Source organism: Lampetra planeri, chromosome 33, assembly GCF_965212315.1.
Source record: "Lampetra planeri chromosome 33, kcLamPlan1.2.h2, whole genome shotgun sequence".
Classification (NCBI taxonomy): Eukaryota; Metazoa; Chordata; class Hyperoartia; order Petromyzontiformes; family Petromyzontidae; genus Lampetra; species Lampetra planeri.
Genome location: NC_136139.1, coordinates 6,402,218 through 6,430,095, shown reverse-complemented (window position 1 = coordinate 6,430,095; position 27,878 = coordinate 6,402,218). Strand labels below are relative to the sequence as shown.

The window sequence follows — 27,878 nt, the reverse complement described above, 5'->3', positions numbered from 1 at the left end:
TTTTTTACCCCCGCGTCTTTTTAGTTTACCCAGCTCCATATGTGGTTAAACAGCTTGGACTTTACGCATGTAAATCAAACAGGATTACGGTGTTATCAAGATCCCAGATTGAGTACGCTGATTTTTTATTTTAAACAGTTATTGCTCGGGGTTACGTATTGTGAATGAATACAACGGCGTTCGTTTAAGAGACTGCGCCGATTTTCTTGCACCGTCGCAGTATGTTGGTGCTTTCGCGCCGCTATCGGCTAATGACAATGCGCGCCTTTGTTGGGAGTCCACACTTCAGACGGGCAAGTACAAAGCGGCCCTCCCTACCTGCGCCGGTGCGAGGCACTTTTACCATATGAATTAGCGCGGCGACGACCGGATTGCGCCAGTTTTTTATTTAATCTCGAACCCCCGCGACTCGACCTGCTGCGTCCGCCCTCCCCATGCAGCCCGCCTCGCACTTGCGTCACTCCGTGTAGGTTTGGGGGCGGTACCCATTCGGCTTGGACGTCATCCGCATAAAAAGGGCTCCGCCAAACCGCGGAGGGGGCGTTTGTACTCAGTCGTCTCGCAGCCGCCGTCTCGTTCAGCGTTCTATTCAGTGTACGGCGTTCGCTTTTTTTTTAAACATCACAGCGCCGTGAGAATCGGCCCCCATCGTGTCGCCTCTTCCTCGATACTCCGAAGTTGGAGAGACATGGTAAGTGGCGTGCGTGATACAACTGTGGTCATTCTATCGTTTCTACGTGTGATCGATACCTGTTACGGTACTAACTATAGCAACACGCCAGCGTCTGCCCAGTGACTTTAAGGTGTCGTAAAGAGGTAGACGTGTGCGCTGTGTATGCGTGTATCGCTGTATATGAAATACGGTACGTAACGCAGCGTGTGATCACAGGGTTACGCGAGTACTACTTCGTGCGTTTCGCACGGTAGCCCGAGTGTGGAGTTAGTTGCAGTTACGATCTCTTTGATGGGAAGGAGGTGGAGTCGGTGATGAGTCACTTGCTCTGAGTTCTGGCACTGGTCGCTTTTACCGAACCCCTCTCCTCACTGAATCACCGCCCCCCCCCCCAGGGGCCTTTCCCAACCTTACCCCACCCACTTTTCGCCCGCCCTCTCGATTTTTTGTAACCAAGGTCAACTGCGAACGAAAGGGAATGGGGATTGAATTTTCAAGTGAATCACTTTGCTCGCAATAGGTGTCGGGTCTAGGAGTACATGCTCATCGCTTTTGATGGTGGTGGAAATTATCCGTATCTATGACGACCCGGGTCGGTCTTTAAAATGAAAGTTAACCATCTTTGGCTTCCATGCACTAGGTAACGGATATTACGATTGTGCGTATATAATTATGAGTATATAATATGGCGATTATGAGACTATACCCTGGCCAGGGATTCAACTTGGTATTCATGAATTGCAGCCATCCTACTATACTTTTGTTGCCCTTACCCCACACCTCCGATTAGCACGGTTGGCTTCGTACGATGCGAAAGAAGTTCACCATAAATTACGTGATCGTTTTATTTGTAATGCTTTCCAATTGAGGTTAAACGCATACAGTATATGAACTGCTTGGCTGTTCATTCGTCTATCTGTAAGGGGGTGCACGATAACTACAGAAAAGGTTATCCAATATGAACGAACCTTTTATCAGAACTTTAAACCTGGCTAAATTAGTCAGCTGGCCAAAACTGTGAGACAAAAACTAGCTTGTAAATAACGAGAGAAGTATAGAGGCGATTGTATCGGTTTTCACTTATTTGGCTCGGCTCTACCAAAAGAGACTTGCAGATCAGACGTATTTTCTCGACTGCTAAAATAAATGCCGTCTCCAGGCAATGTGTATTGCGTTCATTATAACGAACCCCAGGTTTACCTAACACAGTGAAGTAATCGGTTCTGTTAGAGAAAAACCAAGTGGCCTTCAGCAGGACAAGTGAGAGTTGGTGGCTGGTGGGCTAAAATAACAACGTAATGACATCCAAAGGGGGTGAACGTGCCCAAGAGCTCATTCGCCGTCGAGATAGAGCGATGAGGTTGGCTCGTGTGTAGGTGCTGGGTGAATTATGGCATCAGAGGACCGTGAAGGATTGGCGACAGCTTGGGAACGCCTTCATCCAGCAGTGGATTTATGGCTGGTTCGTTTTTGGCATGAATAAGGTACTCGCCCAACCCTGATGGGGACGTCATCGTTCATGTAAGTTGGTCAGGCAGCTTTTAACTGGTTCCATTACTTTTTTACATTAACGATTACACGGCTGAAATTTATAGATCTTTTGGGGGTGAGCAGCATAACTTCCAATCATAGGATTCATGATTTCCCATTCGGTCCGGGGAAAAATTGGTTCTATCGTAGGCATCATTAACACCATTAACTGCTCAACAACTTGAATTGTTGACATTCTCGTTGAAGATTATTTTGTTTTCCAAGGTGAGACCTGAAGAGACCAGAATCACAGTCATTCAAATAAAGTACAGAAATTAAGCGAATATAAAATCAGCAAAAACAAAAGCTGCACTTGATAAATCGAGAATAAAATTTACTTGAAAACTGTTCATAGCACAATTAAGTTACCGAATCATTCAACAGATGTACGGTCATTGCAGGACTATATAGACAAGGGTACGTGTGAAATGAAATTGCAAGTGAAGTATACCATCATATCAGCTGGGTGCTTATCATTGGATAAATAATCTTTCATTGTTATCGGCTCAATATGCATAGTCACTATCGTCATCATGGACTCATTCTAAATTATCATGGACTCAATCCATAATTGGCAAGGGCTCAAAAAAAAAATCCACCACCGGCGGCATCGTTCTCATCGTTATTTTCCAGAGCTTAGCACCGGACAGCTCCAGATAAAATTGCCGGTATATCAATTTTAATTAACCGAGCATGGAATGATCCTGTCTTCGATGCGCGTGGCAATTCCGCTTGTCCTTTATTACATGTCCCGGCGGTGTACAGCTGCATATCCCAGACTGTCGCTTAGCGATGGGGGAACGCAGTAACACGCAGGGCACGTGCCTTGTGACAGAGTGTTCCGCGAGCAAGGGAACACCGTGTCCTGGCTCCCAGACTGCGTCTCTAGCGTCTAAAAATGGGAAAGTTTAGACCTACAACAGTTTGTACGCTCCGTGGCCCCCAATGTGTGATATTGTAGAGAAGGGAACTCGTACTTTTTCTGCACGTGTAGTAGCAGGTAAATGTGCATGCCCTTGCAATTGCTCGCTCACGCCACTGCTACGTTGGTAAAATATATTTGAAGAGGTGGGAGAACCCACACTTGACTCCACCACACGCGACCTGTCGAGCTATTAGTGATTATTAAAGTCCGTGAAAACCGTAGGCTTTTGCAACAAATATTATACAGAATTAGAGGCCGACCGAAACTGAATTTTTGGTTTCGGCCAAAAACGAAACCAGACCGAAAGTAAAAAATTGACTTGCAGACGAAACCGAAAGTTAACTTTTTGGCTTCGGCCGAAACAGAAACTATGCCGAAAGAGGCCATTTGCCAACTTTTGGCGCCGGTCGGCCTCTATCCAGAATAAATGTTTTTTGGGGGTTAGACCGCGTAAATATAAACGTGTCGTTAAACAAGCCACCACCCAACACAGTCCATTAGTAAGGGTTGTCACGTAAACAAAAACGTGCCAATTAGTTACTTCAGCTCAATTTAAATAGATTCTCAAATTAGTCTTGACCAGTAATAACTAGTTTTACCCAATGGCGGAGCCAGGATTTTCAGGTAGGGGGGGGGGCAACCTCTCCAGCAGTGAAAAATGTTGGAGGAGTTGTTAGTAAGTAATGACTTGTCCCTTGCTTTTTATTCGACGCGTGTGCGGTGATGACGCAGCCATCGATCAAGGGTTGAATTCGAACCGCGTTGTGTGATCGGCATCGTGCTCGCTGAAGGTGAATGCTTTCAGGTATGCCTTCAGGGAAGTCGTGTGCTGTATATGCAACTGCGCACAATTCTGTGAGTCACTTATAACTGCTTTGCTGTTACTTATTGACAATTATGGACTCAGACTATTGTCCTATCATCTCATAGAGTCCCTGGCACATAATATGCTACACAGTGGCAGTGGGGGTCGCAAAATGCCGATTTATTACGAATAAACTCCAATGATCCGATCGAAATTATGGATTTCGATCGGATCATTTGGGGGGGCATGTGCCCCCCCCCCCCACTAGCTCCGCCAGTGGTTTTACCCAAAATCTCAACATCAAAATCAATGGAATGTCCTTGTTGGCACGCGTGTTCTGCAACTCCCGACAGTTGTGTTTGTGAGTATTTTATATTTATTTGGCGTTATTTTTAGCCTCATGCCCCTGGTCATTCGTCCCGTCTGACCAACGTATCATTAACCACAGAGCTTTGAGTCTCTTTTAAAGCGCACTGGGCGAACGTCGTGGTGACGTCACCACGGTGCTACCTCCCAACCCATCGTGACTGGGTGATATGTACATTCCAGTGACGTTTTCGAAGGGCTGGGTAATTTTTTTTTAAATTGGCACAGATATGGTCAAATCTGCGTACAACTAGAAACACCAGAAAGTCTACGTGTTCATAACCTGGGCCACCAAAATATGACGGCTTCGAGAGTTGATTGGTTTCATTCCCCGTCCCCCAATCACAATCTGTATAGGGGGGGAATCCGATGAGCTATAAAGCTCTTTTCGCAGATGTCCAGTAGGTGCTGGTCAGTAAGTTACAACAACAAACGATACGAAAATCGCAGGGGGGGGGGGGGGTGGAATAATTACACCCCTAATGGATGGATAAGTGGCAGGCATCATGAGTGGCTCGACATTCATGGGCCCGCTGCCAGACGCACTGCATTCTCAGAACAGGAGTTTGCCTCCAGGCCACGGTGTTTAGTTGTGTAAACTTGTCCTCTACAGACGGTTCAACGGTGGTGAATCTTTACAAAGGAAAAAAGCATTGCCCCACAAACATAGTTACACTATATAATATCTCCATAAAAAAACCAGGTTAATTTCATGAATACAAACATAAATACCCTTCTAAAATCCACCACTGGATGAGGGCACCCACCACCACCCAGGACCTATTATCGATCTCAATTGCCGTGGCCGGGAAATCGAACCACTCCACTCATCCTGATACTGGCAATGCAAAGAATCGCCTCTTACAAAAAAAACCCTTAACGTGACATTTATGCAACGGGTACTAAATCCCGTGATTTATGCATTGAGTTGAGCTTGTGCAGCCTTTTAATTATTTATTAATTTACTGCGTTGGCTTTACAAAGTCTGGCTTTTCGCGCTGGCCGTGCCAGGAGTGGTTGGACCGGTCTGGTCCCTGCACGCGCTCAACCCCCGCGGCGCCGCGCCTCGATTAGCATAACGCGCGCGCGCGACGCGTGTCTCTGCATTATGCTAAATTTTCGCTGATGCTGCAGCTCCACTCCGGCACGATGTTACGTTGAACTTCTTTTGCACCAAGTCACCAACCGTGCAAATCGAAGGTGCGGGGGGAAGGACAACTAATTTAACACAACAAAGCAGTTCTAAAGAAATGGGTTTGTCAATCTCGTTTTAAAAGTGCGTAGCTCCAGTGGCTTGCTAATGTCGGAATGAAGGAGCCCTTCCAGACGGTCGCAGAAGCGCACCTGAAAGCGCGCGATGCAGCAGTGACTGTCTTCGACGGTTAGCCAAAAGCATTTGAAGCTTTCATGACTGCAAGGATTCCGGCCGCAGAAGTCACGTAGGTAAAAAATGAAATTAAAATTAATAAAAATAAATATTTATATTTATTAAAATTAATAAAAATAAAATATTTATTTTTATTAATTTTAATTTCATTTTGTACCTACGTGACTTTACCGAAAGAACTAAGAGTATGTATATATGGAGACATTGCTTATTTATTTTGATATTTCAGACGCACTCCCAACTTTGGCTTGCACAGGAAGGGGGTTGGGTGCGTCTTATAATCCTGAGAATGGGCGACTCTCCCGTGCGCTGCTGTGACGTGTTGCGCCACGCACTCGTTGGGTCCGCGTGGGTTCCCCGAACGGATTGATGCGGAAATTCTTTCGTGGTTATAACTCGCGTGAGCCTTTTTAGGCGATGGTATGTTGGGAGAGGTCTTAAGAATTTGTGTCAAGAATTGCGAATGGCTGCGTGAGTGGGTGTGCGTGTTTGCGGAGCGGTAGTATCGTGCGCTAGGAAACCGACCACCTGGGGTGCGAGTTCGATTCCCGCTCACTGTCAATAAATTACAAATATTATTCTCCCCCCCCCCCCCCATCAACTCGGCTTTAAATGAGTACAGTAGCTGATGCCGTGTGTACACGTCAGCACCGGGGAGACAAAGGCGGCCTCGTACGGCATTCCGGTCTTCCCAGAGTTGTTCGTCAACGAGCGGGCACACTTGCCCCCCCCCAAGGCGTATTATGCATGGCGGATGCTCTTTGCCTTCGTGTACACGGAGGCCGTTTCACGGCGCGCGGCTGTCGGGTCTGGCCGTAGCCGCTGCTGATCTGCACGCTCTCCGGGGACATTACATTCCGGTAACCGCTGCATTACAGGGACTCTGGACGCGCACGCGCAAGCGCTCCGGTTGTTCAACGCCAACCGGTAAAACCGGTAACCGGTTCCGCAAATCCCCCCCCGTGACTTGCTTCTGTACGCCAAGAGAAACCGTTTCGGGTGGAATGTTTGCAACGCGGCGTGCAAAGCGATTGGCACCGCGCGAGAGCGGACAAAACCGCACGGCGTCTTGCATACGCGAGATGTCGCACTCGCTTCTCAGTTACAAGGGTGAAGGCGCAGCCCTGCAATTGCGGTTCTTTTTTTTTAAATCGGCTCACTTCACAGATATTCGTCAGTGTTATTGGGTCGTAAATTACATTCACGTATTTTGGGAGTACAAAAAAAGACCACACATGCATCCATATACTGTGCTGTATATGGCCAGACAATTGAATACAAAGACAAATATCCCCCGTATAGCCTGAACAGACTGTTGGGGCAAGCGCTGTTAGCGAGCACCCAAGAAGGCTGGCACGGCACACGAGGGGGGATGGGTGGCTAGCACCACGCACGGCCGCCTTTGTCTCCCTTGTGGCGATGTTTACACACGGCACCAGGTACTAATTTGAGACTGAGCCGACCCACGGGAGGCCCAGAACCGGCTTAGATAATCGTCACTGGTGTTGGTGGCCGTGAGCGGAAATCGAACCCGGGTCGTGAGCAGCGTGCAAACCGCTGTGCCATGGGTTAGTCGACCCAGTGTCACGGGACAGACCCAGCAGGTGCCATGGGTTAGTCGACCCAGTGTCACGGGACAGACCCAGCAGGTGCCATGGGTTAGTCGACCCAGTGTCACGGGACAGACCCAGCAGGTGCCATGGGTTAGTCGACCCAGTGTCACGGGACAGACCCAGCAGGTGCCATGGGTTAGTCGACCCAGTGTCACGGGACAGACCCAGCAGGTGCCATGGGTTAGTCGACCCAGTGTCACGGGACAGACCCAGCAGGTGCCATGGGTTAGTCGACCCAGTGTCACGGGACAGACCCAGCAGGTGCCATGGGTTAGTCGACCCAGTGTCACGGGACAGACCCAGCAGGTGCCATGGGTTAGTCGACCCAGTGTCACGGGACAGACCCAGCAGGTGCCATGGGTTAGTCGACCCAGTGTCACGGGACAGACCCAGCAGGTGCCATGGGTTAGTCGACCCAGTGTCACGGGACAGACCCAGCAGGTGCCATGGGTTAGTCGACCCAGTGTCACGGGACAGACCCAGCAGGTGCCATGGGTTAGTCGACCCAGTGTCACGGGACAGACCCAGCAGGTGCCATGGGTTAGTCGACCCAGTGTCACGGGACAGACCCAGCAGGTGCCATGGGTTAGTCGACCCAGTGTCACGGGACAGACCCAGCAGGTGCCATGGGTTAGTCGACCCAGTGTCACGGGACAGACCCAGCAGGTGCCATGGGTTAGTCGACCCAGTGTCACGGGACAGACCCAGCAGGTGCCATGGGTTAGTCGACCCAGTGTCACGGGACAGACCCAGCAGGTGCCATGGGTTAGTCGACCCAGTGTCACGGGACAGACCCAGCAGGTGCCATGGGTTAGTCGACCCAGTGTCACGGGACAGACCCAGCAGGTGCCATGGGTTAGTCGACCCAGTGTCACGGGACAGACCCAGCAGGTGCCATGGGTTAATTGACCCAGTGTCACGGGACAGACCCAGCAGGTGCCATGGGTTAGTCGACCCAGTGTCACGGGACAGACCCAGCAGGTGCCATGGGTTAGTCGACCCAGTGTCACGGGACAGACCCAGCAGGTGCCATGGGTTAGTCGACCCAGTGTCACGGGACAGACCCAGCAGGTGCCATGGGTTAGTCGACCCAGTGTCACGGGACAGACCCAGCAGGTGCCATGGGTTAGTCGACCCAGTGTCATGGGACAGACCCAGCAGGTGCCATGGGTTAGTCGACCCAGTGTCACGGGACAGACCCAGCGTGTGCCACACGGGTCAGTCGAGCCATGGCACCTTCTGTGTCTGCTGCGTCTGTCCCGTAACACTCCTGCCAGCAGCGGGCGTGCGACACTTCACGTGGCCTCAACGTGCACCTAGCCTGGCACAGGCGCCGTGGTGACGTCACCGCCACTGAGTGGCGAGTGGCGGTTGTTGTTTGTTCAACTGCGCACGCGCCTCTGCTGCCTTAAGTCAACGCGCGCAGTAAAGCAAGACGATATATTATTCTTGCCACACGAACTTTAATAGCCATAAAATCTCACAATTTTTGCTTAACAGGTTCCCCAAACACACAAACACTCGCTCGGCCCGTCTGTTTTAACTGCTGGCGTCAGTCTCGCAGATAAAACGTCGGGGTGGAGGAGTTTACTCTGCTGAGTTATGGTGGTGGTGGTGGCTTGGGGAGGGGATGATGATGGTATTGGTGGTGGTGGTAATGGGTGTTGCTGGGGGTGTGTGGGGAGCGGGAAGTTGTAGCAGGTTAGCGTGCTCGCGATATGAACCCGGCTACCCGAGTTCGATTCCCGCTCACGGCCAACACCTGTGACGATTATCTGAACCGGTCCTGGACCTCCCCGAGGTCGACTCGGCCTCAAATGAGTATCTGGTGCAGTGTGTAAAAATCATCGCCGCTGGGGAGACAAAGGCGGTCGGGCGTGGTGCTGGCCACTCACCCCCCTCGTCCCTCGTGTACCGTGCCAGCCTTCATTGGTGCTTGCTAACAGCACTTTCCCCAACAGTCTGTTATGGCTATTCGGGGAATCTTTGTCTTTTGTGCAAATGTGCTCCTGTCCAGTCCTGGGCTGTTTCAGTCAGAGCTGGAATCAAAGTGGAGTGGGGAGGGGCATTTTCACGGGAGGGCACTGATCTGATCATCATCATCAGCCGTGGTCAATCCACTGCTGGATAAATGCCTCCCCAAGCCGCCGCCACCACCTTTCTCAATCCTGAAATTAATAATTCACTCGGCACCTACACACAATCTGATTTTTCCATCATTCCTTCCGTCCTCTTAGCCGTGTTCCATTCCTTGGCTGCCAATCTGTTGCTATCCTTGACCATCGTCCATCATTCCAGCGACACGTCCTTGTCAAAGCCCAATTATTTTCCTAGCAGTTTGAATTATACCAGGAACTTGGGAATACGAATTCCCCAATTCACGCGGGGTCCCTCTTTCTGCCTCGCACGCGTCTCTCCATCGTGGCAGGCGCGATAAGAACACTGACGTATTATTTACACTGACGAATTACTTACACTGACGAATGGCTGAAGGGTATTGTGAGGCCAACCTGCGAGTAGCCATTGCCCTTCAGTTTTAGTAGTGGGAACCGTTCCACCGCATGCCACGCATACCTGTGCGTAGGTGACTCGTGCAGAGGTGACGTCGCTCAGGCATGCCTGCCACTGCCCTGCCGTTGCATTGTGAAAGAGGAACAGTTCTTCTCTCCCCACCTTCCCCCAACCCCACTACTCCTTCTCTGTCTCTACACTCGTATACAACTACCAAGACCCCCCGTGGTCGGCAAGACGCTTGTGACACGACAGAGCGCTGCGTGGGAGTTCAACTGCAGGTCAGACATCAATTGTCAAAGGCGCAGGATTTGCCCAATACTGGTGGTTTCCGCGACGCGACACTAAAGTCTCCTTCGCTCAGATGCAAATGAAGTCGTTGCACGCGCCTGATGATTGGTAAACGTGATCCCGTCTGACATTAACAGAGGCGGAGATGTTCAATGGCACCATCGCACTTAGATGTCCTTTCATCGAATCTCCACAAACAAAGATTAAAAGTATTTCTCACGCAATTCATCGCCCCAACGGGCCACAACCTCATTGGCTCAGAACAAGAAAATTCCGGATCGGTCCCGACAGTGTTCCACGAAACAGGCCCCACGCTAATCGATACTGGCGAACCCGCCAGATGTAGCATTGCCAGGGACCCTCCTCCCTTTAAGACGATTTACGTGCCGTGAAGAAGGACCATTGGCTAAAAGGTCATCTTTTATATGATTTAATATATTTCATTTCTTATATATTTTTTCTTTAAAGGTAGAGCATTTGACGAATGTGAGTTTATATATATAGTTATTTGTGCTTAAATTTCGATTTAAAGCTTTCGTGACTGCAGGGATTCATCTTCTTTGTTATTTCGGTAAAGTCACGTATTTGTGCTTGTGCACCACTGCAAATGCAGCAGCAGCTTCACATAATTCGTGTAACCTTCATAAGACATGTCCTAGTTCGACTCAAGTTTGTATACAATGCACATAATCTCAAGGCGCCATGCAGGACATTTAACTTCGCCCATCAAGTGTAGGCGCAATGCGTGCACGTGTTTTACGTGTGCCCTCGGGGGACGCGGAGGAGCTCGCCGATTGCAATGAATCATCAGGCACGTGCAGCGTGTGACGACTTATTGTGCTTTGGAACGCGGAATATTAGTAGACAAGTTCACACAGCATGGGGCCCTGGTGGGTCAGGAGGACTGGAGTTGTTGGAAACTCTGGCATAGGACATTTGATTTATGCTGCGGCTAACCATTACGTGTTATTTTGTTACACAACGTAAATCATCCTTACAAATGTAACCTGTAAACTGCCTTCTTGATGTTTTGAGAACGCATGGTTATTGCTTGGCACGGCTGTGACCGAAGCAAAGTGTGACATTTACACATTATTATGATTGAGCCCAGACCCATTTCATTCACTTTACAATCATTAGAATACTCGACCACCACAAGAATCACCAGCACCGCTGGTGTTGCGATCGAAACGTCGTGATTTTTATTATTATTTTTCTATCTACGTGACTTTACCGAAAGACCCAGAGAGTATGTTCTACAGGTAGATGTGCAGGAAGTCTCTATGCACCTTAAACCCTGTCAATCGATCTATCAACCTCTATTTGATGTGCCAATATCGCCCTCAAAAAGTGGATATCAGTGCACATCACAGAGCCATAGAGCAACAAGAATGAAAAAAAAGTCACGACCTCAGCGGCTAAAGTCAATTTGGAATTAATTCCCTTTTAGAAGAAGACTCCTTCACCTGGCAAGTAACCTTCATGCAACGTCTACGAATCCCGTGATTCCGTGTGCAAGTTGAGCTTGTGCATCTGTTTCATTTATTTGTTAATGTTTTACCACTCTTGGTTTTTATACAAAGTCTGGGGTCCGCGTTGGCCAGGCCAGGATGAGTGGTCGGGCCAGTTTCATTCCTCAACGCGCGCACCCCCGCGGCTCCTCGCCTCGATTAGCATAACGCGCCTCGATTAGCATAACGCGCGTATTCGGCGCGTGCCTCCTACATGATGCTAATTGTGCGCCGATGCTGCGGCTCATCCTTGTGCACAATGTGTGCGCACGTGCGTTGCACGTGTACACGCAACCGTACGTCGCCAACCAACCGTGCTGATCGGAGGTGCGGATGATAGTGATTGCAGCGGTGGTATTTGTGTGTTAAGTAATGTTGATAGCTGTTGCGGTGGAAATGGTTGGCCGTGGTTGTGATGGGGAGTAATGGTGATGATCGGTGATGGTAATGGTGGTAGTAATAGTTGTGAATAACGGCGATGGTGATGGCTCTGGCGGGTAAATGGGGGGTGACGAAGGCGATCGTTGTGGTTGTGAGTTGTTGTGGCAATGATGGTTATTATATCGGGAAGTGGGAATTCGTTTTGGGAATTCCGGCTCTGCTCTGTTCAGAGTTTAGACTATTTGGCTGCTATAAAATCCCACGTGATAAGCCACTTCGTTGAGCTGTCATTTGTGGCCAGGTCACTTCTGCAAAAGAGCTACATAGCTCAGTGGGGCCTTGCCTGGTCAAATAAAACATTGTTTAGTTTAGTTCTTAGGGGGGTTCTCCGCTGATCAATATACGAGCGGGGGCGGTTGTGGTAGTGGTGGTGGGGGTGGTACTGTAAGATGGTGTGCGTGGAGGGTTGGGGAGGCGATTAGCATGAGAGGCGTCGTGTGGGGTGCCCAGTGCGAGATAGCAGCTCGTTTACAACACGACCGACTGGTTTAAAAAAAAAACAATGGGGTTTTACATATAAACTAAAGAATAAATAACCAGATTAGAGTCCGTCTTGATGTTACGTAGTTCCATTGGCCTTTTCGGAGGCTGGACCCAATGTCCTTGGAACCAAGGGAATTGGAAATAATTGTTCCATGAGTCTCATATGGGACGACGGTCTAACATGTTAAAACGTGATGGGCAAAGACATACCTTCGTCTCAAATTTTAATATTTTTTTACGCCAATAATTAACCAACGGCCGCGCACACATAACGGATAATCGTATTGTATTGGAAAAAAAAAATTTGGCTGGCTGGTTGGCTGGCGGGTGTAGGACGGACGGACGGTCGGTCACGTCCAAAGGACGTAATGATGTACGTTGAACTTCTTTCGCACCGTACGTAGCCAACCGTGCTAACGTCAGGTGCGGGGAAATAAAATATAGACTTAAGACAAATTTCAATTTGGTAAATTACATTGAGTTGCTTACTATGTTACATAAGTTTTAGTTTGTTGTACTGCCCCCGCCCCTTCGATTTGCACGGTTGGCTGCATACGGTGATATTTAAACTGGTCACCGTACATACAATACCCCTTCAACCAACCCGCACTGACCGCAGTGTGGTGAAGTATTGTCAGTGGATTTGCGAGCTGTACACATACGCTACACACGAATGTTTAATAGTGTGATGTGCTGGATGCTGTAACGTGGCGGCCTGCCTAGATGCGAGCTCACAGCACTTGACCCCAAGAGTCTGTCGGGCGTCATGGGGAGTCGTTGTCTTTATTGTGTTTGCGTGATCTGTGTACGGCCTCTATCTGAACGTCTATGTCAGTCTGTTGTTTGTTTGATTCTCTGTATGCGTGTGTTGTTGTTTGTTGTTGTGTTGTTTTGTTGTTGTTGTGGGTGAGTGGTAGTGCAGCGGTCAGCTTGCTGCGCTACGAACCCGGAGTTCGATTCCCGCTCAGGGCCAACACCAGTGGCGATTAACTGAACCGGTCCAGGGCCTCTTCTAGGTCGACTCAGCCTTAACTTAATACCCGGTGCGATGTGTAAACAATCGCCACTGGGGAGACAAAGGCGTCCGGGCGTGGTGTTGGCCACCCACCCCCTCGTGTGCCATGCCGGCCTTCATAGGTGCTGACTCGCCAACAACACTTGCCCCAACGGTCTGTTCAGGCTATACGGGGGACCTTTTTCTTTGTTTGTGTTGTTATTGTGTTCCTGTTATTGCCTTGCCACTCTACCTGTGACTGAACCGCCCGGAATGTGACCGCTGTCGTCAGAATTGGGAAGTCGCGTAAAGTTAGAGCCTGCCCAGTGCTCGGATGGGTGCCACCATCACCACCATCACCACCATGCACCACCATCACCACCATGCATCACCACCACACCATGCACCACCACCACACCATACATCACCACCACACCATTCACCACCACCACACCACGCATCACCACCACCACACTATGCACCACCACCACACCATGCACCACCACACCATGCACCACCACACCATGCACCACCACCCCATGCACCACCACCACACCACCACTACCACCACACCATGAACCACCATCAACACCATGAACCACCACCACACCATGCACCACCACCACACCATGCACCACCACACCATGCCCCACCACCACCACACCATGCACCACCACACCATACATCACCACCACACCATGCACCACCACCACACCATGCACCACCACCACACCATGCACCACCACCACACCATGCACCACCACCACATCATGCACCACCACCACATCATGCACCACCATCACACCATGCACCACCACCACACCATGCACCACCACCACACCATACATCACCACCACACCATGCACCACCACCAAACCATGCACCACCACCACACCATGCCCCACCACCACACCACCACCACACCATGCACCACCACCACACCATGCCCCACCACACATTGTGTTAGAAGCTGCTGCTGCTGATGTGGGGCTGCGCGTGGCGAGTGGCAGAGGGCACTGACCAACCAGGGTGAAGTATGGTCAAATACACCCCACGACCCGTAACAGTGTGAGGATGCCCCCACCCAGCAGGGGATTGCACATGCCGTGTCACTGAATAGTTGCGAGGATGTTTGTTTCGAAACTCTTTGGTTCTTTCGGTAAAGTCACGTAGGTAGAAAATAAAATAAATCACGACGTTTCGGGCGCAACACAAGCGTCCGTCATCAGGTGGGAAAGCACGGTCTGCTGCAGAGGCAGACTGTTTTAAAAAAGCTTTTAAAGCAGACTTTTAAAAGCTGCACCTGATGACGGACGCTTGTGTTGCGCCCGAAACGTCGTGATCTATAAATTTTCTACCTACGTGACTTTACCGAAAGAATCAAAGAGTGGATTCCTGCAGGCACGAAAGCTTCAAATATTTGTTTTTGTCTCTGTGAGTGGTGCGCACCAACTGTGTCTGTGTGAGTGTCTGTCTGTCTACGTGCGTGTATGTCTATGTGTGACTGGGGTGTATGTCTGTGTGAGTGAGTGTATGTCTATGTGAGTGTGTGTATATGTGAGTGTCTGTGTGAGTGTCTGTGTGAGTGTATGTCAATGTGAGTATGTCTGTGTGAGTGTCTGAGTGAGTATGTCTGTGTGAGTGTATATCTATGTCTGTGTGTGAGTGTATATCTATGTGAGTGTCTGTGTGAGTGTCTGTGTCTGTGTGAGTGTCTGTGTGAGTGTCTGTGTGTGTGTTTGTGTGAGTGTCTGTGTCTGAGTGAGTGAGTGTCTGTGTTTGTGTGAGTGTCTGTGTGAGTATGTCGATGTGAGTATGTCTGTGTGAGTGTTTATGTGAATGTCTGTGTGAGTGTCGAGACACACACCCACGCCACTGCTCGAGCAGTGACGCATCCGTGACGAGCGCTTCCCGCTCGTGATGCTGCCGGTAGCTGGGTCAGTGACGCGCTACCACAGGGGTGATGGGGGGGGCTATGGGAGAGGAAGATGATGATGGTGGTGGTGATGATGATGGTGGTGATGATGGTAGTGGTGATGATGGTGAGCGGTAAGCCTCACGGGGTTAGCACGCCGCGCTACGAACCCGGCGCCCGAGAACCTCGTCCTGGGTTTCCCCTAGGGTCGACTCGGCCTCAAATGGTGCGGTGCGTAAAAACATCGTCACTGGGGAGACAAAGGCGGCCGGGCGTGGTGTCCCCCCCCCCTCCCTCGTGTGTGCCACAGTGCCGGCCTGCATATGTGCTACACGCTAGCAGCACTTGCCCCAACAGTCTGTTACAGCCTACACGGGGGATCTTTGTCTTTGCTGCTGGTGATGTTGGTGGGGGGGGGGCGGTGCATGGGAGGAGCTGGGAGAGGAGGGAGGGAGTGGGGGCGAGGAGGGAGGGAGGGGGAGGAGCTGGGCGAGGGGGGAGGGAGGGAGGGAGGGGGACGCGTGCCGCGTGTGCCTGGGGAGGGCAATGTCCCGAGACCACTCGGGGCCGGGTGTTCAACCGGGGAGGACGCACGTCACTGGCCACTCGGTCGCCCCGGGATTCCCCCCCACCACCACTACCACTACCACCACCACCACCACATCACCACCAACACCACCACATCACCACCACCACATCACATCACCACCAACACCACCACATCACCACCACTACATCACCACCACCACCACATCACCACCACCACATCACCATCATCACCATCATCACCACCACATCACCATCATCACCACCATCATCACCATCACTACCACCACCACATCACCACATCACCACCACCACCACCACACCACCACCACAGCACCATCCCCGCCGGCTTGGCGTGAAGCTCTCCCGAGCTCCTTCAGCAGAAGCGACGACTCCGGCGCCAACGCGGCTGCCGCACAGACCTGCGAACACGCAGGTAACCCGGGACTTTGATATACACACACACACCACCATGAACACTCACACACACACGTGTGTGTGTGTGAGTGTTCATGGTGGGACTCGGAGGTGCTTGGGGCTCATAGGAACCATAGGAACCTGGGACTCGGATGTGCTTGGGATTCATAGGTATACTGGGACTCGGAGGTTGAGCGAGACTCATGGGTACATGGAAGTCGTAGGTGCTTGAGACTTCTAGGGACCTGGGTTTCGTAGGTACTTAAGACTCATAGGTACTTCAGACTCGTACACACTTGGGACTCATCGGTCCATGGAACTCGTAGGTACTTGAGACTTGTGGGTTACACGGTGCTCAAGTACTTGAGTCTCATAGGAACCTGGGTCTCGTAGGTGCTTGAGACTCATAGGGACCTGGGTCTCGTAGGCGCTTGGTACTTGTGTAGGTGCTTGGGACTCATGGGTCCATGGAACTCAAGTACTTGAGACTCATAGGTACTTGTGGATTCACAGGTAATTGAGGTTCAGATGGACTTTAGACTTAAACGTTCTTTAGAGTCTCGTACACTTGAAACCCACGGGTACCGAGTGCCTCGAAGAGAACTCTAATGTGCCAGCGACTCGATAAGCATCGTGATCCTCGTTGTACTTCACGGGACCTGCGGTGCTCGAGATGACGAACGAGCAATCGAGACTTGATTTAAAGCTTTCGTGACTGCAGCATATTCTTGGTTCTTTCGGTAAAGTCACGTAGAAGGAAATAATAAAATAATATAAATATAAAATAAATATAAAATATTTCCCTTCTACGTGACTTTACAGAAAGAACCAATAATGAATGTTTTGACCGCTTGCCAACTCAAAAGGGGGAACTTTGGAAACTTTCCTGGCTGAGTGAGTGGGTGACGATCTCCATGGAGAAGGGGGGGGGGGCGGCGGTGGTGATGTTGGGGGGGGTACTACTCCATTGGGGGGCTGCCTAAAGAAGAGGAGGGGGGGTTGCCCCGAACAGGGGGGGGGGGGGGGGAGAGGCGCCGCCGATCAAGGGACTCGTTCTGACCCCACGGGGCTGGAGGTCAGTGGGGGGTGGGGGGGGGTTAAAGTTTCCAGGTATATTTATTGAATCGTAAAACCGGGCGCAACTCTTTATTTTATATTCTTTGGGTCACGTAGATAGGTTCAAAGGAAATAAAATAATAATAATTACAAAAAATATATGAATTCCAGCAGGCACGAAAGCTTTAAGTCAAGATTTAACTCCTTTGTTACCCACCCCCCATCTGAAAAGTTAGAAGGTTGACGCCGGTGGGGAGGGGGGTGTGCGAGAGTTCCACCACGGTCTTTTGTTTTGAAAAACATCTATTGAGGCCACTGTCAAGGGGGGGGGGGGGGTCGCCAAATTCGCCACCGCCCGTGATTGATTGACAGGCCCTCTTGTTGTTGCTGCTGCTGCTGTTGTTGTTGCAAAGGGTACGTGTGCGTGTCACACGTCGTGTGTGCAGCAGCCCTTCCTTCAATCCACTGCTGGATGGGGACGGGGTTATCTCTTGATTTGACCATACTTCACCGCGCCGGTCGCAAGGCGCGAGGGTTCTTTTGTTCAACGTGACCGGCGTGGTGAGGTATGGTCAAGTCAACCCTAGCGCCAATCGAGAGAAGGGTCTCTGGCTTGCTGTGCTGTGTGTGTGTTTATGCTGTTTCTATCCGTTTTACTGTGATACTATTTGTTTAATAGTTTGTGTATTGTTTGCTGTGTTGTTCGTTATTGCACGTTGTGTGTTGTTCTGTGTGTTTATGCTGTACACGTGTTGTGCCATTTGATGTGTGTGTGTGTTATGCTGTGTGTTGCAGTGCTGTTATAGAGCATTCTCTTGTGTGCTGTGTGTTCATACTATGTTTGTTGTGTACGTGTGTTTGCTAAGGGCGTTATGTCTGTTTCATGCTTTGCCTGTATGTGTGTTGCTTGTGCACGTGTGGTGTAACTTGTGTTGTTTATGCTGTGTGAAGTTGCGTGAAGTGTGTGTGCGTTGTATGCTGTGTGTTAGGGTACATGATGCAGTGTGTATAGTGTAGGTATGCGTATGTTATGCTGTGTGTTGTTATTTGTGTCATTCTGTGTTACGCTCGGTGTTTGATGTTGTGTTTATTGTCCAGTGTTATGTTACTTGCGTTATGCCGTGCGTTAAGTCTATGGAATGCAATGTTTACATATGGGTCACTGTAAGTTCTTTACGGGGGCCTGTATATTGCCCTCTGTATGAGTCTCTTGTAAGTGTGTGGATCTGTTTGTCTGTGGGTGTCTTTGTGTGGATATATGTGCAAGTCTCTATAGATCTTCTAGTCTGGGTATCTGGGTCTTTCTCAGTATGTGGATTCTCTGTGAGTCGATGGGTTTATGTAATATAAGGCTATGGTCAGTCTGTGGGTACTGTGAAAGTCTCTGGGCGCAAATCTACAATTCTCATTGTAATTATATGGATTTGTTTAAAGTCTGGTTTAATATTTGGCTGTGACTATTTAAACCCACGTCTACCTTTAACAATGTACATTCTGAGCTCAGTGGGTTAACTGACTGTAACTGAAGCTCGTATCTGTCTGTCTGTCTGCACCATCTGTGTCTGTTACAACGGTGGATATTTGGCCTGACATTTGCTCGGTATTGCAGAGAGAAAACCCCGTTTTGAAAATAACAAGGAAGTTCACTGCAATTTCAGCTGTAAATCATTCATCCAGGAGGCGCTTGTGCTTGTAGATTAGCTTATTATAACCCAAGAACATTTGCGTCTTAAAAGTCTGCTGATGGGACTCATAATGTCAAAAAAGTCCCGGTGTTTGCTGCTTCAATCAAATGCTGCTGTGGAAATCTTTGGTTCAGAGGGCACGTAGGCTAATGGACTAAACTAACATTATTTCGATATTACTTTAAACCCAAGGAACCTATGTTTTATACTTTCTGGTGAAACATACCACGAAAAAAAAAATCCTGCCCAGGTTTTGCCCGTAAAAAACACACGTCTGCTGAAGCAAAACCATTTGTTTGGAAAGCTCGTAGGCTGATGGGACACTAGTTGTATTTACGTGGTGGCGGTGAAACAGCCACCAACCCTTGTGTGTGTGTGTGTGTTGGCATTCGTTGTTGTGCGCTTCGACAACGGACACAGGGTTCGAGTCCGGCGATCATTGCGGCGACGAGAGCCTTTTTGCGAGGACGTATCGGGAAAGGTGAAATCCCGCGGCCCAATTTCCCACGCGTGGTCAAAAAGGAATTTAAGGGGGTGTCCTGTCGCAACCGGTAGCGGTGAGGTCACCCCGACCAGCTCTGCGGGGGGGGAGGGGGGAGATCCCTGTGTGAAGGGGATCTCCCCTATACCGAGAGGAAAACTCGCATGGTGACTGCTGAGTGCACTGGGAAGTTTTCGGGCACTGACAGAGGAGGGAGAGTTGGTGGTTACCTGCTGGGTGCCCCCTTCCCACCCCGATTTCAAGGTGCCGATTCGGGCATCAATTGTGTTTTTGTAGTCTCCTTTGTGGTGTTGTCAAGTGTGCGTTGCGTCTCCTCTGCGTTGCATCTCTGTGTTGTCGCCTCTGCGTTGCGTCTCATTTGTGTATTTTCATTCGCTCTGTCTCGTTTGTGTCGTCTCATTGCTCTGTGTTCATCGATGCCATCTTGTTTTGTTTTACCGCATTAGTCTGAGCGTGTGACAGCGTTATCATATCATTGGCAAACATCCCTTAGCATCGTTTTTACGCTTTCGATTTGTTACACTTTATCATCGGCGTGAGAGTTTTTTGTTTATGAATCGCAGCATTTGCACTGTTCCTGATCAGCATCCTCCCCTTGACACGGTCGTCTTCTTGCGAGTGACTGGATGAATGGCAACCAACCCACAATGCTACGTCCAGATTAGCTCGGCCAGAAAACGGCTTCGGCTGATGTGGGGGGGGGGATTTACTTTCGTGCCTCCGTTGAATGGTTGGAAGTTCATGGCGGTTCGTTACCACCCTGCGGTCGGTGTTTCTGCAGTCGCCCGCGCCGCTCTGTCTTTCGCCACGGAGGTGGCTACGCAACGTGGCCTGCAATGCAGCGCTGCGGAGTTAGTGAGGCTCGGTGGCTCGCACGATTCTTTGTGAAACTCCCTCCCCAGGTGGGTGTCGGGGGCGTGCAATACCCTGGCTCGCCAGGAGACGGCGGCACAGCAACACGTGGGCTGCTGCACCGGTTCCATCTGAATCAGTGTTGCCCTCTGGCACGCGTGGGTTTTGCGCGACCGCTCCAGTTTCCTCCAACATGTATAAACGCTCGTGCACAGGCTGAAGACATCTTAATATATAGTGAGCCGCAGAGCTTTGGGGGGGATTTGGCACTGGTTCACCCGCCTCGCTGTGGCTCCTCCTCGCACCTGAGTCGTCCCTTCATGAGTGATTAATACCGTTTGGCACGTTATTGTGATAAACTGTGACGTGGTGGCGAGACGCCTATCGCGACGTTGAATCTGTCCCCGGCACCCTCTGAACGCCTCTTCATCGCCTGTCCACCTGTCCCCGCAGGCCATCGAGGCAAAGCTGCTGAGCCGCTTTGGCAAACGCAAGCGCGCCGGGGACTCCTGGACCCGCGACGATCGCGGCCCGGGCCCCGCGGCGATGACGACATCGGCAGCGGACGACGACGACAACAACGACGACAACGAGATGGAGAACACCGAGGCGATGGAGGAGGAGGAGTGGTGGGCGGTGGACGAGGACTGGGCCGAGCAAGGGAGCCCTCCCCCGAAGCGGTGTCGCCGTGGGGGCGGCAGCGGCAGTGGGGGGGACCGCCCCCCGGACTCGGAGCTGATGCAGGGCGCCCTGTGCCTGTCGATCGCCAAGATGAACGCGTACCGCGCCCACCGCGAGCCCTGCCTCCGGCGCTCGGTGCTCGTAGCCAACATGACGCACCGGCTGAAGAAGGACATGCGTGCCAAACGGCGGAGGCGCCGCTGTGCCGTGACGGCGCCGACGGCGACGACGACGCCGGCGCAGTTCCTCGACGCGAGAGTGACGACACCGCCGATCGACCTCGCGACCCGCGGGCCGCTCGTGCCCGACACTCTGCCGAGGGTTGCGCCTGCCGAGATTGATGCCGCGGCAGCCGTGCGGTCACCGGCGCCGTGGAGCGGTGGCGAAGAGTCGCGGCGCGGCGCGTCGGCGGCAGCTGCGGCCGCTGCAGCGCCAGCAGAAGCGACGGCACCGGTCGCGTGGCCAACAGAAGAGCTCTTCTGGAAGCCAAGCTGCAGCTGGGACGAGGGCACGGAGCTGACGACGGTGTCGCTGACCGATTCCCTGCTGCAGGCGGCCGGGCTCAGCGGCCCGGATCCCACGTACCTCGCCATGGACCTCTCGCACACGCTCGACGACATCTTTGCCGAGATCGACACGGCGCTCTACGACTTTGACCTCTTCTCTCCGGGAGTGCTCGCGAGCTGCGCTATCGCCGGCAGCACCGGCGATGGCGGCGCAGCGCCGGTCTTGGCGGGCGGTTACGGTGGCGGAGAAAGCGATGGAAGCGGCGACTCGTGGCTGCGGTGCTTCCCGGTGGCGTGCGGCAGCGAGGCGTCGGGGACGCCCGCGTCGCAGTGGAAAGCGGAGCTCTCCGATTTGGAACACATCATGGAGGTGCTCGTGGGGTCATGACACCAGGCACAGGAGTTGTGACCCCAGGCCCAATGAGTTCCGTCTTATTTATTAAATATGGAAGGTGTACTTTTTGCAGAAGAGAAACCCGAACCATTGACGGAAAACGCAGACGTTTGTGCGCGCGCGCCTGAAATGCGTTTTTTATTTTATTATTTTGTTACCATAAACGTCGTTATTTTAAACCTACAAAGGCAAACGTGGGTAGACACTTTTAAACGGTGGCGCGAGATGATGGAACCTCAAGCAACGGAACTGAAGCCTGACCCAACATGCAACAGCACAACTTACTCCATTGCCATGTGATGTCAACAATGAGTTTTAATACACAAACCCCAAACTTGACGACAAATGCACTCGGGGCCTGCTCGTCAAGGGTTTAGCCGACATGTTGGGCCGAAGTGTTGGCAGCATTGCTGTCTTGTGACCCCCTCTCGCTGAAAATATTCCCCGTTGCCGCGTGCGTCTGCAATGCACGCTAATTTCCGACCGGCAAAGAAACGCCAGTCTCAACAGATTGTATTGTTTGCGTGCACGATACACGATGTTACCTTCAGGGAACAAGGTAGAGGAGTCGAGCGCGATAACAACGATGCGAAGAATATTACACTAAAATCTCGAATATTGAGTTGAATTGTGGCCCCCGAATTTTAAAGATTCTTTGCGGACCTGCTTGTGGGAGTGCGAATCGCTCCACGCCTAGTTCACACAGTTGGCAACGTTCATTTAACCGAGGGTCACGTGCCAGGGATTCATCTCTTGCTGAATTTTTTTTTGGGGTCCTCCAGAGGACTCGATTAAACCAGCGGGGGTGGCACGTGGTTAGCAATAGTAGCCGTAGCCAGACGTGTGTCTGTAGGTATATATTCTGGGTGTGGTGTGCCAGGGTACCGAAATGTTTTCTGGGTCGCCGACCTGAACCCTGGACACACACGGACGTGCACACATGGTAACCCGTGTTCATCGTCCTTGCACGGGTTCCACAAATGAACTGCAAGGGGTGCCAATGCCACCCGACTGAAAGTTTCCTGGAACCGTTGCCCGTGTGCGTGTTCACGCCGGCTGAGTGGGTGGGGGGCGTACTTACCACCCCCCCCCCGCCCGATGAAGAGTGACTTTAACAGCCCGAATGTTGATCAAAATATGTATTTATACCGGAGGAATCGGATGAGCGATAAAGCTCTTTTTTTCACAGATGTCCAGTAGATTTTTATGGTCAGAATGTAGTCGTGGTTGTGGGTGGATCTGGAGGGCAAAGGGGAAGGGAAGTGGGGCGAGTAGTTTTTGTGATTGGTGGTAAAATCGTCAGCATGACAGCGATTAATTTAATTGTCTTGATTTGAAGCTTTCGTGACTGCAGGAATCCATACTCTTTGGTTCTTTCGGTAAAGTCACGTAGGTAGAAAATGAAGTGTTCCCGCCATGCGTGCTTTGCGATTTGGTAGAAAAATTAACCGAATTAAAATGGCGACCAAGCCACCACATTCCTCTGGCTGCTAATCCAAAGCCGTGGTGAGAGCAGCTATGAGGTCATCTACCATTATAATGGTTTATCTAACAGGCCCTGGTGTGGCCAGGTTGCCATGGGCCATTCATGCAAAGAATGAAATGTGGGGGCCTCCTGCAATATCTCACCCTCACCCCCCACCTCCTAACTACGTAGGCCGGAGCTTGGTGCTTCTGGTCCAGTTACACCTTCTGCACACTCGAAAGCTGCACCTCTGGTTCCCAATAACGATGGTTTCACTCGGGGCGGTTGGGAAGAGGACACAGCGAGGGGATCTTGGGTCAACGGAAGTCTGAAATTTTACTCCACTGTCGCCTCGGAGTTAATTTGGCATGGAACCCATCAAGGGGAGCCAGGGCGAAGATAACTGGGGGTATGGACAGTTCTTTATGCAGCTCAATTTCCAATCTGTCCCATAGCCCCTTCTTTCGGCTCCTACGTGGATTATTATTTTGTTGATGATTACTGTCAACCCAATGGTTTCACAGGTGTTAAGTAAAATGCCATCCATCACACATTTAGAAAGAGTGTATACCCTTTTCATGGGATCTGTTAGCCCACTACCTTTTACGTATTACATTCGAAGCTATGTTAAGATGTGTATTCTAAAAGCCAACAAAAATGCATTGTGTATGTCTGAACATAATTTAGTAGTGTGTATGCATGTAAAGGTTGATCCATTTATAGATATGGGGAGATTCCAGATAAAGCAAAATTTTATTTAAAAGCCTCTACTCGCGTCTCACCAGTTTCAACACACTTGTTAAATTGTGTAACACCCCCCCCCCCTCTCTAAGATATCGAGCCATCACTTTCACATTGCCCCTTGAGAAGCAGGAAGTGATCATCGTAAATCAGTAAGGCGTCTTTATATTTGAAAATAAGCGGACAATGTCTCTTTCACAAACGTGTGCACAGAGCCTTCCGGGGGTGCATAATTTCGGCAACATTGCTTCAAAAATAGGCAAACTCTGGGCCAGTTTTGATAAACAGTTGTCCCATCAGCAGCGGAGTCGGGCTTGCTTGTGGTGATGCTGGTGAGCCAGATCTTACAGGCAAGGGGCTCACTGTACGACGCAAAATTCTAAAGCAATCCATAACTTGAAATAATCTTGAGCTTCGCTGTGAAGAACAATCTTACTAAATATTCTCCACAACGACGCTGTCATTTTGAGTTATCTATAAATGGATCACCCTGTGCTGTGTGGAATTGGGGACACATTTTAAAGACGTTTTTTAACAACAAAAACTGAATCGTCGTAATTAATCGGGGATAGTTTTTATCGCGCGTTTAGTTGGAAATTAGTGATCGACCAGTTTTTAATGTTTCTATTTTTTTATACAAAATTATGTGATTTTGGTACTGTGGCCTGCAATATAGATGTTTGCGTGTGTCGTGGCCGTTTATGGGTTCGTGGCCAGCAATAGTTAATATCGTTCTTGTTATCGCCGTTTAATTATTAGGAGGTACGGTGCATGCGTTGAGAGTATTTGACTGCTATAAGTGTCCTACGTGATAAGCCACTTTACTGAGCTATCATTTGTGGCCAGGTCACTTCTGAAAAAGAAATATTTATCTCAGTGGGCCTTCCCTGGTAAAATAAAAAAAAATGGTTTAGTATGTGGCCCAGGACCAAAATTGCAATGGCGCCAAATGCCCTCGAAACATGTTACCCTCACAAAACACCCTATAACTGTCGTACCCAAACCTGGCAGTGGTGTCACCCTACGGAGTGACAGGGCCCCCCATCATAACATTATGGAATTTCCAGTGCTGTGCTCGGGATCGTTTTAATGTTTGAGACTCGTTGGGTTCGATTTGATATCTTGATGAGACCTGCTTGCTTATGGATCATGGAATTCAAGGATGTAACTTCTAACAAAAAAAACAGTGGCATAAACGTGCAGCCATTTTGTCAATCCACTGCTGGATGAGAAGCCTTCCGCCAATGTCGTGCGAGTCCTGGGGGCCAGTGTGGGGTAGTGAAGGTGGGGGGGGAGATAGACGTTGGAGCAAAGTACAGTACAACACTATGAGACATCTCCGTTACCAGTGGCAAAATATAGTAATAGGTTTTTACCCTTTCAACTGGTACAAAAACTGACACCTTTATACAAGGCATCATGTTTGCAATAACCACAACACAAGCAGTCAAAATGCTAACAAAAAGAAACAACTCTGATAATGATATGCACTGCCCTTGAAGTTGATTGGTCCACACCCGAGACAGCTTTTCTTAGAGCCTAGTCTCCATTGGTGTTGGACGCTAAGAGGCGTCATCTGGTCCAACACCGATGGTCCAACACCATGTGAGACTAGGCTCTAAGAAAAGCTGTCTCGGGTGTGGACCAATCAACTTCAAGGACAGTGCATATCATTATCAGAGTTGTTTCTTTTTGTTTGCATTTTGACTGCTTGTGTTGTGGTTATTGCAAACATGATGCCTTGTATAAAGGTGTCAGTTTTTGTACCAGTTGAAAGGGTAAAAACCTATTACTACAGTACAATAATCACGTGTTTTTTAATGCACGGCTCTCTGCTGACAACGTAGCCCTACATGGATCTCTTGTTCGAAACAAATTTGTGAAGTTTAATTTTTTCAGATGATTCCTGAAAACGTGATCTGTTATGGCACTTTACTCAGACAACAACCTTTTAATGACCTATTTGAACCTATTTAAAAAAAGACACGTTCATAATTCATCACATGTTTACAGGCCAAGGCAGGCCTCGCACCCTTGCAGAGAGCAACCTTGCCGACCTTAACACCTCCTGTGTCTGATAGTTGCAATGATCATAGTCTCCGGATTACAGGAGGAACGGTATTATGTTTTAAATATTCCTGGGTTATAATTGTAAGTTATTGGGGGTGTATTTACGTCCACACTACACGGGTTGGTTTCCTTAAAATTTTAAAGGTTTACAGGAGGGATCTGCAAAATTACAGTTGGTTCTCTCGGGTTTTGCCCGGTGCGGGATTAACCGTGGCGCGTTCTCCTTTCTGTTGTCTTCTGGCACGAGCGCGAGTTTTAATATCATATCCTCCTCCTCCTATCTCGTCAGTGACTGTGCCCACGTGACACACTGCGTGTTACATTCGATGTCTTCAACTGTGGAGGAATACGTTTTGCATGACGCTTTTTATTTTATTTTACTTTTATTCGAGCCCGATACCCCAATCGCCCTGGATAATTGGGAGAGTAAAATTTTTTGATAAAGTGGGTTTAAAACTAATCTCAGAAACTGGGTTCAAAAAAATGTATCCCGACCTGCTTTTTAAAAGAAGTTTTCTCTCGACAAAAATATATGATGTTATTACGACTACTACTGCGTGTTACCGTATCCGTGTAATGTTTAAAGTTAAAGCCATGAAGATTGTGAATGTAAAAATGACTCGAGATGAATGTTGGGCCGGCGAATTTTGATTGTTCATTTGCAATAGTACCCGGCTGTTTTTTTTTATTTTATTAAAGCCGTGTTGATTTTCTTTTTTACCACTGGTGCACAGTTGTACGTTTTTATTTAATAAAAAAATTCGAAATATTTAAAGACATACAAATGTGGTGTCCATTGTTGACTGTTTGGGTGAGATGTACAGTGTGTATGCACTATCACTAAGGTTGAGTGGACCTAGGGAAAGGACAGACCTCGACAAACGCGCTTCGACAATACACGCCACTGTCACGGTGACGTCGCCACGGCGCTTGTGCCAAGCTGGGTGCACTTTCAGGCCAATCCATGCTGCTCAGGACATTCCATTTCGAAGTTTTACATCATCATCTAAATGCAGGGCTTCATTTCTCCACACTCGATATATTTTCCAGAACGCTGCTCGGCTGGCTTGGAGCAAGAACTATCAGCGTAAGACACGACCACTAGACTACTAGAGTCCAAAGTGCCTGTGATGATCCTATGTAAGTGTGCGCTAGATTCCTGTAACCGTATGAACACCAGTGCAACATCACGAGGACGACACGAGGCAAGGATGGATGTCAATGTTTTAAGTTGGCTTTATTTTTGTTTAACTGGGTGACACCTCAAAAAGACCAGGATATTAGAGCATTTCACAAAGCGTAGCCCCGGGATCCACAACGTGACCGTGAAGAAGCAATTCTCGGAACAGCGTTCGGGGACTGTTCCGGCTGAAATGAAGAACTGGGAAGCCGGTTGTGTTTAGTTCGACATTAGCCGTTGGACAGGATACAAAGAGCGATCGCACCCGTGGGTGTTAACATCTCAAATAAGCAGGTGAGGGCTCAATGAGACTACCCTTGTCTGTTTTCATTGGAGGA

The 27,878-nt window shown here is 49.8% G+C and overlaps 1 protein-coding gene across 2 annotated transcripts; it reads left to right on the top strand.

Annotated features, from left to right (window-relative positions):
* The first annotated feature begins 83 nt into the window (after positions 1 to 83).
* LOC144729699 (uncharacterized) lies at positions 84 to 27,139 on the top strand. Of its 2 annotated transcripts, none has more exons than XM_078610134.1 (2): positions 84 to 691; positions 20,957 to 27,139. In XM_078610134.1, exons 1-2 carry the CDS (start codon positions 689 to 691, stop codon positions 22,076 to 22,078), a joined length of 1,125 nt encoding a protein of 374 aa, XP_078466260.1. In that variant the 5' UTR covers positions 84 to 688; the 3' UTR covers positions 22,079 to 27,139. The 2 variants fall into 2 exon arrangements, with proteins under 2 accessions (XP_078466260.1, XP_078466261.1); XM_078610135.1 differs by lacking the exon at positions 84 to 691 and adding an exon at positions 15,995 to 16,427.
* The last annotated feature ends 739 nt before the right edge of the window (positions 27,140 to 27,878 follow it).